Source organism: Coregonus clupeaformis, unplaced genomic scaffold (genome assembly GCF_020615455.1).
Source record: "Coregonus clupeaformis isolate EN_2021a unplaced genomic scaffold, ASM2061545v1 scaf0356, whole genome shotgun sequence".
Classification (NCBI taxonomy): Eukaryota; Metazoa; Chordata; class Actinopteri; order Salmoniformes; family Salmonidae; genus Coregonus; species Coregonus clupeaformis.
The window spans coordinates 383229-402584 of NW_025533811.1; the positions used below are offsets into that span (position 1 = coordinate 383229).

A 19356-nucleotide genomic window follows, 5' to 3' on the forward strand; every position below is an offset into this window, starting at 1 on the left:
TTAATTCGAAAATAGTTTTATTGACACATTAACTCTCAGGAATTCCTTTTCATGGTTAGTGCAGCAATACAGAATATGTCTGGTATTTATGTACAGGTCACACACATAACAAAAAAGCACACAGATTGCTAACAAGTATCACAGCAATCAGTTTGGCAAGCAGCAGAGTTGATTAGAGCATCTACCTCCTTGATTAGAGTAACTGATTTACTAAATTGAGTGCATTCATTTAAATTCTCCTTGCAGAAGGTGCCAGATTTGCTAGATTTTTGCATCTGTTATTTTCAGTAGGGAATGAACATTTCATGAAAGTAGCTATACCATAAAACTATCTTTATCTCCTCTTGCCTTTCTATATCTTAGTCCTTCTCTTAACCTTTCCTGTCCCCATTTTGTTTTATGGTTTCTGAAAAATACAAAGTAATATGCACAATTGGCAGTGTAGTTGAGTAAATCTGACCAATAACCTAGTTTAGTTTCCTGTAGTTTAGTAAATTTCGTAGTTCCAATGTTTCCAGTAAGAATAAGAATTTCACTTTTATAGTGCTTTTCATTGCACAAAAACATCTCAAATCACTTAAAAGACTAAAAAAGGACAAGCTACTTAAGAAAACATTGCCATCATTAATGAATAAATGGACGGTAGATCTATATGATTGGGAAGTTCATGGCTTAGTTTTAGTCCTGTGATTCAATCTAGCCGGATGGCATCCATCTGACAAATGCGTTTGTAGATGTGGTCACACGGTACATCAAACCAGGTCTGCGAGTGGCTGTCCAGGGTGGCACAGTCCTCCCCATGTACTCCTCCTGACTGATGGTTGTCAGGCTCAGAGCTATACTCATTCCAATACCTGAAAGAGAGAGAGAGAGAGAGAGAGAGAGAGAAGGGAGAGAGAGAGAGAGAGAGAGAGAGAGAGAGAGAGAGAGAAGGGGAGAGAGAGAGAGAGAGAGAGAGAGAGAGAGAGAGAGAGAGAGAGAGAGAGAGAGAGAGAGAGAGAGAGAGAGAGAGAGAGAGAGAGAGAGAGAGAGAGAGAGAGAGAGAGAGAGAGAGAGAGAGAGAGAGAGAGAGGGGTGGAGGAGAGAGAGAGAGAGAGAGAGAGGTGGAGAGAGAGAGAGAGAGAGAGAGAGGGGTGGAGGAGAGAGAGAGAGAGAGAGAGAGGTGGAGAGAGAGAGAGAGAGAGAGAGAGAGAGAGAGAGAGAGAGAGAGAGAGAGAGAGAGAGAGAGAGAGAGAGAGGGGGGGGGGAGAGGGAGTGAGAGAGAGATAAATAGAAAGGCAGAAAACAAAAGTAGGGAGGCAGTTAGGGAAAAGAGGTAGAAAAAGAGGGAATCAGAGAATAGAATGAAAGAAGAGGGAGAAGGGAAGCAAAATGGAGGGAGATTAAGAAAGGGAGCAAAGGAGTGAGACAGTGTAGAAAAGTAACTATTTGCCTCCCTCTAATTATAACACATGTGATATTGGATTATTTAGAATGGGCTTCACATACTTGTTTTTCAGTGTTGTGTTGTCCACCCATTTCCAATCTCCTTCCTTCTCTAGATCTGATAGGCCAATCCAGAAGTGGTAGTCAAACCCGCCAATCCTCCGGGCCTCTTTTTCCAGAGCGTCCTACAAACAAACACAGTTATGGTTACAATGAGGGGAATAAACACGCACGCATGCACACACACACACAAACACACACACACACAGACACACACAGACACACACACACACACACACATACACTGTCTTACATGCTGTTCCTTGCTGTGCAGGATGGTAAGGTGGCTGCCCAGGGAAGTACAACTGTCTCTGCTGCTCGGCCAGTCCATCTTGTCATTACTGAAGGAGTAACATTTCTCATCTACATGAATCCAGCCCTCAGGACACTCCCTACACTTCCTTACTGTGAGAAGAGGAGAGGAGAAAGAGAAGAGGAGGAGAACAGGAATAGAGAGGTAGAAGAGGATGATAAGAAGATGAAGAGGTGAAGATGAAGAGGACAAAGAGAGACAGATGTGTGAATATGCATGGGTAATTAATGTCTTATGTATACTGTATAGTGTACACTGTAAAGTTAAACTGTAATTTATATGGTCATTTTCTGTATTATCAACAGTAAAATACTGTGGAACGTTTTACTGCAGCATTCTGTAAATTATGGTGCATTGTGGGAACATTTTGTGGGCGGGGAAAGAATTGCTGTATTTTGAATGATCCTGTAATTCCATCCCACAGAATACAGTACTGTACCGTATTTTTGGAGCACCAAAAACCTTTTGACCACTAGTGAGTGCATATTATTGTTGTTTCTGGCTCTATTTTTGTTGCACCCATTAGTGAGAGTACTGTACCAACTTAACTGGTATGTAGTAGTAGTGGTGCATCAATAAAAAAATTATACATAGTTGACAGATGCCTGTAAGTTACTGTCAAATTTACGGCAACCCCTTTACAGTGTTCTATTTCTTTCGTGAAATAATGTAATAGTGACTGACAGTTGTCTAAAGTATGTATCCACTCTGAATTACACTTAGCCCTCCTTTACCTGTCTTTGAGCAGCTCTGGCCCAGTTTGGAGTAGTCATCACAGAGAAGGACATAACGTCCTCGAACTGAGTTCAGCTTCAGGGTCAGAGCTGCTGTCTCCAGGGGAACACTAGGTAAAGGCCTGCTAAACACTGAGAGAGAGAGAGCGAGAGAGAGAAAGAGAGAGGGGGAGAGAAAGAGAGAGAGAGAGAGCGAGAGAGAGAGGGAGATGGAGAGAGGGAGATGGAGAGAGGGAAAGGAGAGAGAGAGAAAAGAAAGAAAGAAAGAGATTTGGATATAATTCAACAGTTGTACTGTATGATAGTCTAGATATAGTATTTACTATACCCAGCTGTGGGTTCATGTCTTGTGTGTCAAATGTGGAATGTCCCTAGATTTATGAAAATGTTGCTGAACAGCCTGGGCTGCCAGAGACTGAAAGTCCTGGGAGGGAGCACATTTCACAATTATGGACTTTTGCTCCTTTTGGATTGCACAACAACCACAACTATCGTTACCATTCTGCATGCCAAAGAAGCATGACGAGGAGGAGTGAGGGAGAGGGGTGGTGCGGGGTTGGAGAGAGAGAAAAAGAGACGGACAGACAGAGAGGGAGAGAGAGAGAGAGAGAGAGAGAGAGAGAGAGAGAGAGAGAGAATTCTGTTTACTCACAGAGCACGCTCAGAGCGATGTTGGCGCAGATGGAGACCAATAGACCAATCAGCACAAAGAGGGCGGTCTGACCTCTTAGACACTCTGACCCCCTCTTCAGCCCCTGGGCACCTGATTGGACAGATTACAGCTCAATGCAAAGAGTGACACATTTACTGTAAATTTACATTGGAGTCATTTAGCATTTAACTATAGGTAAACATAACCACAAATAACAGTCATTGCAAGTCAAACCTTCCTCAAAATAGCATTAATCTGTAAAATCCATGCCAGTAAAAAAAGACACGTCGAGTGTGAGTGCACTTTGTTTTTCACTTGTCATTCACCTTTCATGCTTCAGAGGTTTTTTTCTGCCCAGACAAGTCCTTTGACCATGAACAATACCACTATAATCTATCTGTAACTGCCTACAATTTTACAGTTGGCTAACATGGAACCATAACATTGTAAATAGGTTACAATCATTTCAAAAATATTTAAAAGGATTAGTTCTAAAGGATTCCAAAGGAATTGATGATAGCCTATAAAATGATAGACTAGCTGTAAAACTCACACTGACTATTCCCTAAAGAGATACCATGTCCTTAGAGTTATGGTCTGTCACGCCCTGGCTCTGGGGACTCTAGTATGTTGAGCCAGGGTGTGAGTTTTCATTTGTTTATGTTCTAGTTTAGTATTTCTATGTTGGCCAGTGTGGTTCTCAATCAGAGGCAACGTGTATCAGCTGTTGCTTGTTGTCTCTGATTGGGAACCATACTTAGGCAGCCAGTTTTCCCACAGTGTTTGTGGGATCTTGTTCCAATTAGGTTTGTGTTTGAACCGAGGACGTCACGTTATCGTTTGTTGTTTTGTTCGTGGTGTGTGCATTCAAATAAAAATAAGTATGCTCGCAAATAACGCTGCGCATTGGTCCTCTGTTCCCGATGATCGTGACTGAAGATCCCACCAAGACTGGACCAAGCAGCGTGTCCAGGAGCCATCGCCAGGGAGATCTCTAGCGGATCTCCTTCGCCTCCTCGACTGGGTCAAGCCGTGTGAGGAAGAGAGAGGCTGGACTTGGAAGCAGAAGGGCGAAAGTCTGGCGAGAAACATGGAGACCTGGTCCACGGGTAGGAGAGACGCCCAGAATTTTTTTAGGGGGGGGCTCACGCCGTGGACGACGGGGCAGCAGGAGGCCGCCAGGTTACGGGAGTCACTGGTCACCAGGGGGAAAGAGGATGTAGAGGCACGGTGAGAGGTACTGGGGTGTGTTGCCAGTCCGGTCCGGCCTGTTCCTAATCCCCGCGTAGGGCCAGTGGTGTGTGTTCCCAGTACGGTCCGGCCTGTTCCTGCCACTCGCACCAAGTCAGTGGTGCGTTTCGCCAGCTCGGCCCGGCCTGTTCCTGCTCCCCGCACCAAGCCTGTGGTGCGCATCGTCAGCCCGGCCCGTCCCTGCTCCCCGCACCAAGCCTACGGTGCGCGTCGCCAGCCCGGCCCGGCTCGTTCCTGCTCCCCGCACCAAGTCAGTGGTGTGCTTCGTCAGCCCGGCTCGGCCCGTTCCTGCTCCCCGCACCAAGTCAGTGGTGCGCTCGTCAGTCCGGCTCGGCCCGTTCCTGCTCCCCGCACCAAGTCAGTGGTGCGCCCCGTCAGCCAGGTCCGGCCCGTTTCCTGCTCCCTGCACCAAGTCAGTGGTGCGTCGCACAGCCCGGCTCGGCCCGTTCCTGCTCCCCGCACCAAGTCAGTGGTGCGCTTCGTCAGCCCGGTCCGGCCCGCTCCTGCTCCCTGCACCAAGTCAGTGGTGCGTTTCGTCAGCCCGGCTCGGCCCGTTCCTGCTCCCCACACCAAGCCAGTGGTGTGCGTCGTCAGTCCGGCACAGCCCGTGCCTGTTCCACCGGTGCCTGGTCCGGCACCGGTCAGCTGCTTCACGCCGGAGCTAGAGCAATCCGCTCCACCAGTGTGCAGTCCAGCTCTGGTCAGCAGGGCCAGACCGGTCCAGGGGTACTTTGGGGGGTTAGAGAGGGAGTGGGGATCATGCCCGGAGCCGGATCCGCCACCAAGGCGGAGTGCCCACCCGGTCCCTCCCCTGTGGTGTTTGGTTGGCGCGGTCGGAGTCCGCGCCTTTGGGGGGGGTACTGTCACGCCCTGGCTCTGGGGACTCTAGTATGTTGAGCCAGGGTGTGAGTTTTCATTTGTTTATGTTCTAGTTTAGTATTTCTATGTTGGCCAGTGTGGTTCTCAATCAGAGGCAACGTGTATCAGCTGTTGCTTGTTGTCTCTGATTGGGAACCATACTTAGGCAGCCAGTTTTCCCACAGTGTTTGTGGGATCTTGTTCCAATTAGGTTTGTGTTTGAACCGAGGACGTCACGTTATCGTTTGTTGTTTTGTTCGTGGTGTGTGCATTCAAATAAAAATAAGTATGCTCGCAAATAACGCTGCGCATTGGTCCTCTGTTCCCGACGATCGTGACATGGTCAATCTCACACTTATGCACATACGCCTGTGCGCATGCACGCGCACACACACACACACACACTTACCGTGGTTGTTTAGGATAGGGTTGTTTCCTCTGGAGGATAAATCCTCAGTAAACTCCTGTAGACTGGTATAGTTCTCTTCCTTCTCCATGATTTAAGTTTCAGTTCTTCACCAGCTCTTCGCAGAATCACCCAACTTTGTTGCCGCTGGGAAATAAAGTGTCTAATTCCAAACAGAGTTTAGCAGTATTTATGGTTGTTCCTCCAGAAATTCCCTGGCAGTTATTTTAGTAATACATCAAACCTGCTTCCTCTTGCTCACTCTCTGGCTCTGTCTGTCTCACTGACTGGAACTGAGACAATAGTCTGGCGGGAACTGGAAGGAGGTTCCATCATACTGTGTGTGTTTGTATGGAAAGTACTGGATTTAGGAAATAACTCAATCATGCTGTGAAGTAACATCTATGTCTCTGTTCTCTATGTGATTTGGTGTATTAGAATCTGTCCAAAATGACTATGTAAGGTGCTAGAGTACTGGAGCCTGGGGAGAAGTGAGGATGCCAAGAGTCTTACGGGAAGAGGTTGGGCAGCATGCTGTGTATGTGTGTGTGTGTGTGTGTGTGTGCAAGTACACGTGGAATTCATGCAGCTGCTCATTTGTGAAAACAAAACAAGTAAACCCATGCTGTTACACAGCGTTCGGCTTAAAGTGCAATGTCATGCTTTTGTAGTAAACCTCTCTGTCGATCTCATGAAACTGCACTGTCATGTTTAGTGACAGAGAGAGAACTTTGATCGCTCAGACCATTGGCAAATAATGTAAAAACTCTGTGACAAATCCACTTCATTTGGTAGCATTTGTTTGTTCATTGAGACTATTGATCCAACTCTGCATGACCAGCTGGGCTTAATTCCTTGACAGAATTTCTGTTATTGCACCACTTTCCTATCTTCCAGTTCAAATCTGTCTCAGGTCCAGCATAATGTTATTTCCACAATTTGTACTTTCCAACCAATTGCCTACACTCACAAACACACACCACGTTGGTATATAACGCACACTGAGTGAAAAGAGAGACACATTCGATTTATGAACTAATCAGGTACCAGTGATATTACACAGAGAACATGGAGAAATACCAATGTAAGCAAGGTAAAATTAACTTTTGTGTCTACATCAACGTGTGTGTGTGGACGTGTTTAACTATTCTTGTGGGGACCAGAAATCCCCACAAGAATAGTAAACAAACAAATACTTGACCAACTGGGGACATTTTGTTAGTCCCCACAAGGTCAAATGCTATTTCTAGGGGGTTTAGGGTTAAGGTCAGAATTAGTGTTAGGGTTAGAATTACGTTAAGGGTTAGGGTTAGGAGCTAGAGTTAGTTTTAGGGTTAGGGTTAGGAGCTAGGGTTAGGTTTAGGGTTAGGGTTAAGGTTAGGTTTTTGGGTTAAGGTTAGGGTTAAGGTTAGGGTTAGGGTAAGGGTAAGAGTACGGGTTAGGGTTAGGGAAAATAGGATTTTGAATGGGACTGAATTGTGTGTCCCCAAAAGGTTAGCTGTACAAGACTGTGTGTGTGTGTGTGTGTGTGTGTGTGTGTGTGTGTGTGTGTGTGTGTGTGTGTGTGTGTGTGTGTGTGTGTGTGTGTGTGTGTGTGTGTGTGAGTGTGTGTGTGTGAGTGTCTGTGTGTATTTGTGTGTATCAAGTTTGGGCAAGTCACATTGTTACAATATTTAGGTTAATTTAAATGGCTTATAAAAAGACATCCTGTATGTAGAATATGAATCATCATCTCAATTCTAGTCGGGTTAAACTCTCATCTGATTGACAGGTATACTGCATAATACAACTCTGTGAGTTGAGCTCTCTCTTTGATCAATCCAATCAGGTTCCCAGGGTGTGAAGAAGTGGGCAGGGCTTCTGACGTGTCAGACCATCTTCCTTGTGCTGATTGGCCTGGTATCCATCAGCACCAATCAGGCAGTTGCAGAGCCCCTGTCAAATGCCACTCAACCTGTGGAGACCCCTGAGGAAGAGTTGGCCTCCCTGAAGTTGAAGCTGAGTTTGTCATGAGCCCTCTCACTCCACCGGTTACCACCTTAATGTGTTTCCACTATCTTCCACTCTGCTCATCTCTCTCTCTCTACTCAGCCTAACGAGCTCCACCTGTCCCTGCTCTGCTCGGCTCTAATTACTCTGCCAGCTGCGCTGCATTACCCACTAACCTCTCCCAGTATTTAAAGTCCCGTCTTTCAGCTCTCCTTTGTCAGATCGTCTGCAAAGCTCACACCCGAACCTGTGTGCTCGGCTCTGGCTCACCCTTGTTTTGTGACCCCGGACCTGCCTGATTCTTGGATACTCTTCTGCCCCAGGAAAACCAGACCTGCTTTCTGCCATTCGACTCTGACTACGCCGACCCCCGGTAACTCTGACCAGCCTTCTGCCTTGCTACAACGTAGTTGGATTTCCCTTGAACTGTACTTCTGCCTTGTTTCATCCGCCTTCGTTGTGTCTGTGTTTCCTCCCCCAGGACTTCTGGACCACCAACCACCGGCGTCATCGGACGCATCGCTGCCACTGGGGGCACAGACCCAGCACATTGGACGGGATAACCCCTGGAGCCTTCACTCACTCCCCTACTTCCCCTTTTCCCTTAAGTTTTAATAAACTTTCTGGTGTGACGCAATTGTGGTCCTCTTGTCGTCTGTCTGAACCGTGACAGTACGATCTGACCATCATGGACTCAGCGCACACTTCCCCGACATGGAAACCGAAGAACCTGAGCAACCCACCGCCATGCCACGCCTGAACACACTGAGAGAGAGCTAGGCCGCATGAGCGGCGACATCACCTCTCTGCTTCAGGTCGGCCACCAACAGCATCAGCAGTTCCAGCAGCACCAGCAGCAGTCCCAGCAGCAGCAACAACAACTCGCCAGGATCATCCAACTCCTCACCAACCTTACCCCAGCCAGTCTGCCCACCAGCCCTGCCTCCGAGTTACCTGCCCCGGTCATTTCAGCCGTTGCCCCGAACCCAAGATTGGAAACCCCGAGCGGTTCAACGGCGATTCTACCCAGGTCCGGCCATTCCTGACTAGCTGCCGACTTCAGTTCTCCGTGCAGCCAAGGACCTTCGCCACGGAGGGGGCTAGGGTCGGGTATGCCATCACTCACCTGACGGGCGAAGCTCGACTCTGGGGAACAGCAGAGTTCGAACGTCAAACCCCCGCATGTGCAACCTTCGACCTGTTTGCCGAGGAGATGCTGAAGGTGTTTGACCTGGATTCACCAACCGCAGAGGCGTCTCGTGAACTGTTCAGTATTCGACAAGGCAGACGTACAGTCGCAGACCATTCCATCGACTTCCGAACCCTGGCAAGACGAAGTTCTTGGAACACACCATCGTTGGTGGATCGCGTTCTTCCATAGCTTGGCTGACTATATCAAGGACGAAGTTGGTCTCCCATGAACTGCCTTCCACTCTTGATGAAGCCATCGCACTGACTGTCCGGATCGACAGAAGGATACAGACCCGCTGCCGTGAGAGGGGGCGCCAAGGTCCACCAACTACCGGCATTCGGAGAGATCCGACTGGGCTCCTGTCAGCTACTGCCACTCACCCAAGTCAGCTTGATCAGTCTGAGCCTATGGAGATTGGGCGAGCCTCTCTCTCACTCCTGCTGAGCGCCAGCGCCGCTTCACCTCAAACCTCTGCCTCTATTGTGGAGGTGATGGACATCGTGTGGTAACCTGCCCTTTTAAAAGCCGAAGCTCACCGGGCATAGGGGAGTCCGGTTGAGCTCAATGACCATCCAGTCCTCCGACCGCAAACCCTTGCTGCAAGTTCACCTCCGCCTCTCTGACTCTACTCACACCCTGGCTGCTCTGGTGGATTCTGGGCGCCGAAGCCAACATAATGGACATCAAGCTGGCACGCCAACTGGGACTGGAGAACCTCCGTTTGACACCTCCTATTCCTGCCCGGGCACTGGACGGACACTTACTCGGACGGTCACTCATGTCACGGCCCCGGTCTTGATGGGTCTGTCCGGAAACCATCAAGAAACTATCCAGTTTCACCTGCTCCCCTCTCCAGGCCAACCCCTCATCCTGGGTTACCCATGGCTTCGCCGGCACAACCCTCAGCTCGACTGGGTGACCGGGGTGATCAGGGAGTGGGGAGAGGACTGCCACCGAACCTGCCTGCTTGCTGCCGCACTCACCCTCGGCCAGTACCTACTAACTCCGCCCCTGACCTCTCCCATGTCCCAGAATGCTACCATGGTCTCAGAGAAGTGTTTAACAAAGCAAGAGCCACATCTCTGCCCCCTCACCGACCGTACGACTGTGCCATCGACCTCCTCCCTGGAAACAGCCCCCTCCAAGGGGTCGTCTTTATTCGTTGTCTGCTCCTGAAAGAAGGTCCATGGAGGACTACATCAATGACTCTCTGTCCACAGGATTGATCCGTTCATCTTCATCTCCGGCTGGTGCTGGCTTCTTCTTTGTGGGGAAGAGGGACGGATTCTTCGCCCCTGCATCGACTACAGGGGACTCAACGACATCACAGTGAAAAAACCGTTACCTCTCCCTCTGCTCACCTCTGCTTTTGAGTTGCTCCAGGGAGCCACTGTTTTTACCAAGTTGGATCTCAGAAACGCTTACCACCTAGTGCGGATCCGGGAGGGAGATGAATGGAAGACCGCATTCAATACACCAACAGGCCACTACGAGTATCTGGTTATGCCTTTGGCCTCACCAATGCTCCTGCTGTGTTCCAGGCTCTAGTGAATGATGTACTGCGGGACATGTTAAACAAGTTTGTCTTCGTTTACCTGGATGACATCTTAATCTACTCCAGAAACCTGTCTGAACACACCCGCCATGTCCAGCAAGTCCTTCATCGTCTTCTGGAGAATTCCTCTACGCCAAGGCAGAGAAATGTGAGTTTCACGTCAAGACAGTGGCCTTCCTGGGGTACATAGTGGCAGAGGGAAGTATCCAAATGGATCCTGCCAAAGTATCAGCAGTCACGTCATGGCCAGTTCCCGGAGAACAGAAAGAAGCTGCAACAGTTTCTGGGGTTTGCTAACTTCTATAGAAAGTTTATCCGGAACTACAGTACCGTTGCTGCCCCTCTCACTGCTCTAACCAGCACCAAGCAACCCTTCACCTGGACCCCAGCAGCCGACAAGGCCTTCAGTACCCTCAAGGTAAGGTTCACCTCCGCTCCCATCCTCCAGATGCCTGACGTGGACCGGCAATTCATTGTGGAGGTGGACGCCTGGATGTGGGAGTTGGTGCTGTGATTTCCTCAGTGGGCTGCGGAGGATAGGAAGCTCCATCCCTGTGCCTTTTTCTCACGCCGGTTGTCCCCCTCTGAGTGCAATTACGACATAGGGAACCGAGAGCTGCTGGCTGTGAAGCTTGCCTTGGAGGAGTGGCGTCACTGGCTGGAGGGGTCCACCATTCCATTTCTCGTTTGGACCGATCATAAGAACTTGGAGTACATCCGCACGGCCAAACGGTTGAACTCCAGGCAGTCCCGCTGGGCCCTGTTCTTCACCAGGTTTAATTTCACTCTGTCATACCGGCCTGGATCACGCAACACCAAGCCAGACGCCCTCTCCGTCAATTCCAGAAGGATGACAACCCCTCCAAGGATCCTGTGTCGATTCTGCCAAGTCCCCGCACCGTAGCAGCTCTGACCTGGGCTGTTGAGGAACAGGTGCTGGAAGCTCTCCGTAACCAGCCCGGTCCCAGCACTTGCCCAGCTGACCGCCTTTTTGTCCCCGAAAACCTAAGGTCCCAGGTCGTTCAGTGGGGACATGACTCCCGCCTAGCTTGTCACCCTGGCTCCACCCGCACTTACAACCTGCTCGCCCAGAGGTTCTGGTGGCCCGCTCTGAGAAAGGATGTACGGGAATTCGTCCAAGCCTGCCCCCATCTGCAACCAACACAAGTCGTCCTGCCAGCCCCCAGCCGGATTGCTGCAGCCCCTGCCTGTGCCCAGACGTCCCTGGTCTCACATCGCCCTTGACTTTGTCACGGGGCTGCCCCTTCAAGGGGCAAGACCGTCATTCTCACCATAGTTGACCGATTCAGCAAGATGGCACACTTCATTTCCCCTCCCCCAAGCTCCCAACCGCCAAGGAGACCGCCCAGGTGGTCCTGGAACACGTCTTCCGGATCCACGGACTGCCAAAGGATGTAGTTTCTGACCGTGGTCCACAATTCTCCTCCGCTTTTTGGAAGGAGTTCTGTCACCTGCTGGGAGCCACAGTCAGTCTGACTTCCGGATTCCATCCCCAATCCAATGGGCAGTCAGAGCGGGCAAATCAGGAGCTCGGAGAAGGCACTGCGATGCATGACTTCACGCAACCCCCACTCCTGGTCGCAGCAATTGACATGGGTGGAGTACGCACACAATTCTCTGACCTGCTCTGCCATCGGTATGTCCCCTTTCCAATGTGTTTATGGATACCAGCCTCCTCTATTTGCCAGTCAGGAAGGGGAGGTTACTTGCCCATCTGCACTTGCGTTTGCCCGTCGATGTCGCCGCACCTGGTCACAGGCCCGAGCCACACTTCTCAGATCCGTTGCCAGCTACACTACCGGGGCCAACCGTCGGAGAATCCCTGCTCCCACCTACCATGTTGGTCAAAGGGTGTGGTTGTCGTCAAGGAACCTGCCACTCAGGGTGGAGTCGCAGAAGTTGGCACCTCGGTTCATTGGCCCATTCCCTATCATAAGAGTGATTAGCCCAACTGCTGTCCGGCTCCAACTGCCTAATTCCATGAGGGTGCACCCCACTTTCCATGTGTCTAAGATTAAGCCCATTCATGAGAGTCCGCTGGTCCCTGCTGCGCCTTGTCCTCCTCCTCCACGGCTCGTCGATGGTGGTCTGGTTTACACCGGCCCGCCGCCTGCTTCGGTCCAGACGGAGGGGTAGGGGTCTCCAGTACCTCATTGACTGGGAGGGCTATGGACCTGAGGAAAGGACCTGGGTGCCAGCTAGTCGGATTGTGGATAGGACTCATCACCGCCTTCCACCAACGGCATCCTGATCAACCTGCAATCCGTAGGGGCCGCCCCAGAGGGATCCTAACCGTCCTGCCCGCCGGCTTCCTGTCCTGTGCCTGATCCTGTCTCGGGACCTGTCCCATCTCCCCGACCACGGCCCTCCGGCTTCCTCCGAGGATGAGGGCGTTCGCTCGGACCGCTCGGAGGAGTTCTAGCCCTCCTCCGGCTCCCCTCCTCCCGCCCGGCGTGGTGTTGCTCTTGGGACTTCTGGGGCCGTCCCTTGGGGGTTCTGTCATGAGCCCTCTCACTCCACCGGGTTACCACCTTAATGTGTTTCCACTATCTTCCACTCTGCTCATCTCTCTCTCTCTACTCAGCCTAACGAGCTCCACCTGTCCCTGCTCTGCTCGGCTCTAATTACTCTTGCCAGCTGCGCTGCATTACCCACTAACCTCTCCCAGTATTTAAAGTCCCGTCTTTCAGCTCTCCTTTGTCAGATCGTCTGCAAAGCTCACACCCGGAACCTGTGTGCTCGCGCTTCTGGCTCACCCTTGTTTTGTGACCCCCGGACCTGCCTGATTCTTGGATACTCTTCTGCCCCAGGAAAACCAGACCTGCTTTCTGCCATTACGACTCCTGACTACGCTTCGACCCCGGTAACTCTGACCAGCCTTCTGCCTTGCTACAACGTATTTGGATTTCCCTTGAACTGTACTTCTGCCTTGTTTCATCTCGCCCGTTGTGTCTGTGTTTCCTCCCCCCAGGACTTCTGGACCACCAACCACCGGCGTCATCGGACGCATCGCTGCCACTGGGGGGGCACAGACCCAGCACATTGGACGGATAACCCCTGGAGCCTTCACTCACTCCCTACTTCCCTTTTCCCTTAAGTTTTAATAAACTTTCTGGTGTGACGCAATTGTGGTCCTCTTGTCGTCTGTCTGAACCGTGACAGAGTTCTGTGCTGCGTCGCTACAGCCGTCTGTGTAATGACTATGCCAGCCTGGCACACAACTGCTCTGCCACAGGTGGGTACTAGCCAGCAAACACTATGTACGTGTTTGAGATTAACTCCATTGCCACCAGACGGCACAGAATTACTGATGGACAAATCACCGATCTCCTAAATAACTGCTCATTATGTGATCATGAGTAGTGCTTCTTGTTTAAACATATCCCATCAAATATGCTGTTTACTGTATGTTCCCAGATGGTTAGGACAGGGCCAGGAGGTCACATGGTCAGGATCATTTGATTAGTGGCCCTAGTTAACATTCCCAATCTATGGCTCTACATTCCCCTACCTCTTTTATCAAGTTTTCAGAATATTTCCAGAATGTATTGCAGCAACATTTTCATAAATCTAGGGACATTCCACATTTGACACAGAAGACATGAACCCTAGTTCATATATTAAATACTATCATACAGTACAAAGGTTGAATTATATCCAAATCTTTCTTTCTTGCTCTCTCTTTTTTTTTTCTTTTCTCCTTCTTTCTTCTCTCTCTCTCCCCCTCTCTCTCTCACACTCTCACACTCTCACACTTCTCTCTCTCTCTCTCTCTCTCTCTCTCTCTCTCTCTCTCTCTCTCTCGCGCTCTCTCCGTTTACAGTGTTGAATTTCACAGAGTGTCCTGAGGGGTGGCTTCATGTAGATGAAAAATGTTACTCCTTCAGTAATGACAAGATGGACTGGCCGAGCAGCAGAGACAATTGTACTTCCCTGGGCAGCCACCTTACCATCCTGCACAGCAAGAAACAGCATGTAAGAAAGTGTGTGTGTGTGTGTGTGCGTGTGTGTGCACACGTGCGTGCATTAGTGTGTGTGTGTGTTCTTCTCATCGTAACCATGTGTTTGTTTATAGGAAGCCCTGGGAAAAGAGGTCAGTAGGATTGGTGGGTTTAATACCTACTTCTGGATCGGCTTATCAGACAGAGAGATAGAGGGGGACTGGAGATGGGTGGACAACACAACGCTCACAAACAAGTATGTACTGTCTGCAACCCTTTCAACAATCTCAACATGACACGTACAACATTGACTCAAAATATCTCAGTTGCTCAGTCCTGTCTTTTTTCTCAGATATTTGTCCTCTCCTTTTTTCTGTCTTATCTCTCTCCCTCTCTGTGACTTCAATTCCATCCTGCCCATCATATTTTCTCTCCCCCTACCTCCCTTTCCCTATAGGTTCTGGAACCATTGGAGCTCGGAGCCTGATAACAACCTCTCCGGTGGGGTTGAAGGTGAGGACTGTGTGGTCCTGGAGAGTAACACTCAGACCTGGTCCGACGTGCCCTGTGTCTTCACCTACCACCGCATCTGTCAAATGGATGCTACCCCCATTACCTGCCATTGAATCAGCGGGTGAAAGACACCACTGACCATGAAATAAGCTTAGAGTGGCAGGGATTCAATACAAGGCGCATTGTAGGGAAGCGCGTTGCACTGTTGACAATGGAGCCACACTTCTCAGATCCGTTGCCAGCTACACTACCGGGGCCAACCGTCGGAGAATCCCTGCTCCCACCTACCATGTTGGTCAAAGGGTGTGGTTGTCGTCAAGGAACCTGCCACTCAGGGTGGAGTCGCAGAAGTTGGCACCTCGGTTCATTGGCCCATTCCTATCATAAGAGTGATTAGCCCAACTGCTGTCCGGCTCCAACTGCCTAATTCCATGAGGGTGCACCCCACTTTCCATGTGTCTAAGATTAAGCCCATTCATGAGAGTCCGCTGGTCCCCGCTGCGCCTTGTCCTCCTCCTCCACGGCTCGTCGATGGTGGTCTGGTTTACACCGTCCGCCGCCTGCTTCGGTCCAGACGGGAGGGGTAGGGGTCTCCAGTACCTCATTGACTGGGAGGGCTATGGACCGAGGAAAGGACCTGGGTGCCAGCTAGTCGGATTGTGGATAGGACTCTCATCACCGCCTTCCACCAACGGGGCATCCTGATCAACCCTGCAATCCGTAGGGGGCCGCCCCAGAGGGATCCCTAACCGTCTGCCCGCTCGGCTCCTGTCCTGTGCCTGATCCTGTCTCGGGACCTGTCCCATCTCCCGACCACGGCCTCCGGCTTCCTCCGAGGATGAGGGCGTCTCGACGACCGTTCGGAGGAGTTCTAGCCCTCCTCCGGCCCCTCCTCCCGCCCCGGCGTGGTGTTGCTCTTGGGACTTCGGGGCCGCCCCTTGGGGGGTTCTGTCATGAGCCCTCTCACTCCACCGGGTTACCACCTTAATGTGTTTCCACTATCTTCCACTCTGCTCATCTCTCTCTCTCTACTCAGCCTAACGAGCTCCACCTGTCCCTGCTCTGCTCGGCTCTAATTACTCTGCCAGCTGCGCTGCATTACCCACTAACCTCTCCCAGTATTTAAAGTCCCGTCTTTCAGCTCTCCTTTGTCAGATCGTCTGCAAAGCTCACACCCGGAACCTGTGTGCTCGCGCTTCTGGCTCACCCTTGTTTTGTGACCCCCGGACCTGCCTGATTCTTGGATACTCTTCTGCCCCAGGAAAACCAGACCTGCTTTCTGCCATTACGACTCCTGACTACGCTTCGACCCCGGTAACTCTGACCAGCCTTCTGCCTTGCTACAACGTATTTGGATTTCCCTTGAACTGTACTTCTGCCTTGTTTCATCCGCCCCGTTGTGTCTGTGTTTCCTCCCCCCAGGACTTCTGGACCACCAACCACCGGCGTCATCGGACGCATCGCTGCCACTGGGGGGCACAGACCCAGCACATTGGACGGGGATAACCCTGGAGCCTTCACTCACTCCCTACTTCCCTTTTCCCTTAAGTTTTAATAAACTTTCTGGTGTGACGAATTGTGGTCCTCTTGTCGTCTGTCTGAACCGTGACAGAGTTCTGTGCTGTGTCGCCACAGCCGTCTGTGTAATGACTATGCCAGCCTGGCACACAACTGCTCTGCCACAGGTGGGTACTAGCCAGCAAACACTATGTACGTGTTTGAGATTAACTCCATTGCCACCAGACGGCACAGAATTACTGATGGACAAATCACCGATCTCCTAAATAACTGCTCATTATGTGATCATGAGTAGTGCTTCTTGTTTAAACATATCCCATCAAATATGCTGTTTACTGTATGTTCCCAGATGGTTAGGACAGGGCCAGGAGGTCACATGGTCAGGATCATTTGATTAGTGGCCCTAGTTAACATTCCCCAATCTATGGCTCTACATTCCCCTACCTCTTTTATCAAGTTTTCAGAATATTTCCAGAATGTATTGCAGCAACATTTTCATAAATCTAGGGACATTCCACATTTGACACAGAAGACATGAACCCTAGTTCATATATTAAATACTATCATACAGTACAAAGGTTGAATTATATCCAAATCTTTCTTTCTTGCTCTCTCTTTCTTTCTTTCTTTCTTTCTTTCTTTCTTTCTTTCTTTCTTTCTTTCTTTCTTTCTTTCTTTCTCTCTCTCTCCCCCTCTCTCTCTCACACTCTCACACTCTCTCTCTCTCTCTCTCTCTCTCTCTCTCTCTCTCTCTCTCTCTCTCTCTCTCTCTCTCTCTCTCTCTCTCTCTCTCTCGCTCTCTCTCCGTTTACAGTGTTGAATTTCACAGAGTGTCCTGAGGGGTGGCTTCATGTAGATGAAAAATGTTACTCCTTCAGTAATGACAAGATGGACTGGCCGAGCAGCAGAGACAATTGTACTTCCCTGGGCAGCCACCTTACCATCCTGCACAGCAAGAAACAGCATGTAAGAAAGTGTGTGCGTGTGTGTGTGCACACGTGCGTGCATTAGTGTGTGTGTGTGTTCTTCTCATCGTAACCATGTGTTTGTTTATAGGAAGCCCTGGGAAAAGAGGTCAGTAGGATTGGTGGGTTTAATACCTACTTCTGGATCGGCTTATCAGACAGAGAGATAGAGGGGGACTGGAGATGGGTGGACAACACAACGCTCACAAACAAGTATGTACTGTCTGCAACCCTTTCAACAATCTCAACATGACACGTACAACATTGACTCAAAATATCTCAGTTGCTCAGTCCTGTCTTTTTTCTCAGATATTTGTCCTCTCCTTTTTTTCTGTCTTATCTCTCTCCCTCTCTGTGACTTCAATTCCATCCTGCCCATCATATTTTCTCTCCCCCTACCTCCCTTTCCCTATAGGTTCTGGAACCATTGGAGCTCGGAGCCTGATAACAACCTCTCCGGTGGGGTTGAAGGTGAGGACTGTGTGGTCCTGGAGAGTAACACTCAGACCTGGTCCGACGTGCCCTGTGTCTTCACCTACCACCGCATCTGTCAAATGGATGCTACCCCCATTACCTGCCATTGAATCAGCGGGTGAAAGACACCACTGACCATGAAATAAGCTTAGAGTGGCAGGGATTCAATACAAGGCGCATTGTAGGGAAGCGCGTTGCACTGTTGACAATGTGCCTTTTAAAGGCAATTTTCCCGACGTTTGCGGAGATCGAATTCAGTGTAAACGCAGCAGTAATCAAGTGTAAATTCCCTTCAAAAGTCAAAGGCAATGCACATTTCTACAACGTGCATTGTATTGAATCCCAGTTACAGTATGTATAATTAGCCAAAACAAATTAATAAGTGCCAGTTGGTATCGACTTGTGTTGGTGTCTGTCTACCCACCACTGAAGGTATTTCAATAAAGCTATCAATCAGTCACCCCTCAGTCACTGCTGGTTTTTTGATGTTTAAATTTTTTTTTTCAATACAATCTAACACTTTAATTACAGTCCTATAACACAACAACAATAAACCCTGTATTTACTCTGTTACTTATTTCAAACAATTCAACAAAACTTTGTGGCCTCCTGAATCCTAGCCTGGTGGAATGAGCCTGAACGCGCAGCTGAAACCGTAAGAAACTATAGTATTAAGATGTTATTCTGTTTTCTTAAGAAAATATTGGGTAAATAATGGACTCTAAAACAAAGTGCTATGCAATATCCACTGAGTATACCAAACATTAGGAACACCTTCTTAATATTGAGTTCCACAGGGATGCTGGCGCCCATGTCGACTCCCATACTTCCCACAGTTGTGTCAAGTTGGCTGGATGTCCTTTGGGTGGTGGACCATTCTTGATATCAGTGACGGTAGCTGACGTTTAAGATGAGGGAGGATGATAATTTTTTATGAGCATGGCCTTATTTCTATTACAGCATATTGGATAACTGTCATTCATATTCCATTCACTCAGCTCAATGTAACATCGATAGGTTTAGGCTACTACATGATCCTCTAATTTTCACTGTACCCATTATGAGGTTGCAACAACAGGTCGAGATAATCAAGGTGACAGACAGTGGCACACTCAATACCGCCTTGCACACTCTTGCCTGCAGCTAGCTGATCTAGGATGTAATCATTAGTCCAACAGTTGCAAATGAGAGTTTCTATTGGACAAATTCAAGTATGCTTATACCTGTTTCGTTCAGTTTGCTTCCATTTAAGATACGTTTTTCAACAGAATCAGCAGAATTAATACACCCCTGATCACACGCAACACAGTTCACTTTCATAGCAGCCACATAAAAACAGCATGATCACTTTGCGCGTTGTATATATAATTCCTTCTTGCAACTATCTACGTGCTCTCCTCCCCTTCGCTTGTGGACTTCAGTGCACCACACATCAGCTGTCTGTGACCAGGCGAAAAACACTTTCCAAGCCAAACCTTCATTTCATGAC

At 49.5% G+C, this 19356-nt stretch overlaps 3 protein-coding genes across 4 annotated transcripts; 2 read left to right on the top strand and 1 right to left on the bottom strand.

The window, feature by feature from the left end:
* Window positions 1-6100, bottom strand: LOC121560033 (CD209 antigen-like protein E). The gene is made up of 6 exons (XM_045215033.1): window positions 5703-6100; window positions 3185-3295; window positions 2533-2664; window positions 1739-1890; window positions 1489-1610; window positions 1-854 (listed from the first exon to the last, which is right to left on the bottom strand). The coding sequence occupies exons 1-6, from the start codon at window positions 5788-5790 to the stop codon at window positions 692-694; spliced, it is 768 nt and encodes a 255-aa protein (XP_045070968.1). The 5' UTR covers window positions 5791-6100; the 3' UTR covers window positions 1-691.
* A 592-nt stretch (window positions 6101-6692) lies between these two features.
* LOC123484554 (C-type lectin domain family 4 member E-like) lies at window positions 6693-15081 on the top strand. Of its 2 annotated transcripts, none has more exons than XM_045215034.1 (6): window positions 6693-6783; window positions 7528-7702; window positions 13621-13691; window positions 14280-14431; window positions 14532-14653; window positions 14855-15081. In XM_045215034.1, exons 1-6 carry the CDS (start codon window positions 6768-6770, stop codon window positions 15021-15023), a joined length of 705 nt encoding a protein of 234 aa, XP_045070969.1. In that variant the 5' UTR covers window positions 6693-6767; the 3' UTR covers window positions 15024-15081. The 2 variants fall into 2 exon arrangements, with proteins under 2 accessions (XP_045070969.1, XP_045070970.1); XM_045215035.1 differs by having other exon boundaries at window positions 6750-6792.
* A 40-nt stretch (window positions 15082-15121) lies between these two features.
* Window positions 15122-18327, top strand: LOC121560018 (C-type lectin domain family 4 member E-like). The gene is made up of 5 exons (XM_045215037.1): window positions 15122-15144; window positions 16525-16595; window positions 17243-17394; window positions 17485-17606; window positions 17809-18327. The coding sequence occupies exons 1-5, from the start codon at window positions 15122-15124 to the stop codon at window positions 17975-17977; spliced, it is 537 nt and encodes a 178-aa protein (XP_045070972.1). The 3' UTR covers window positions 17978-18327.
* The last annotated feature ends 1029 nt before the right edge of the window (window positions 18328-19356 follow it).

Excerpts from the sequence above, each read along its gene's own strand:
- LOC121560033 (XM_045215033.1), bottom strand. The coding sequence starts at position 5,790 with ATGGAGAAGGAAGAGAACTATACCAGTCTACAGGAGTTTACTGAGGAT. Across the intron at positions 1,891-2,532 it reads CCAGAGCTGCTCAAAGACAG|TAAGGAAGTGTAGGGAGTGT; the intron begins GTAAAGGAGGGC and ends CTCTTCTCACAG. Across the intron at positions 1,611-1,738 it reads TGCACAGCAAGGAACAGCAT|GACGCTCTGGAAAAAGAGGC; the intron begins GTAAGACAGTGT and ends GTTTGTTTGTAG.
- LOC123484554 (XM_045215035.1), top strand. The coding sequence starts at position 6,768 with ATGGAGAAATACCAATGTAAGCAAG. Across the intron at positions 7,703-13,620 it reads TCCCTGAAGTTGAAGCTGAG|TTCTGTGCTGCGTCGCTACA; the intron begins TTTGTCATGAGC and ends ACCGTGACAGAG. Across the intron at positions 14,432-14,531 it reads TGCACAGCAAGAAACAGCAT|GAAGCCCTGGGAAAAGAGGT; the intron begins GTAAGAAAGTGT and ends GTTTGTTTATAG.
- LOC121560018 (XM_045215037.1), top strand. The coding sequence starts at position 15,122 with ATGGAGCCACACTTCTCAGATCC. Across the intron at positions 15,145-16,524 it reads GAGCCACACTTCTCAGATCC|TTCTGTGCTGTGTCGCCACA; the intron begins GTTGCCAGCTAC and ends ACCGTGACAGAG. Across the intron at positions 17,395-17,484 it reads TGCACAGCAAGAAACAGCAT|GAAGCCCTGGGAAAAGAGGT; the intron begins GTAAGAAAGTGT and ends GTTTGTTTATAG.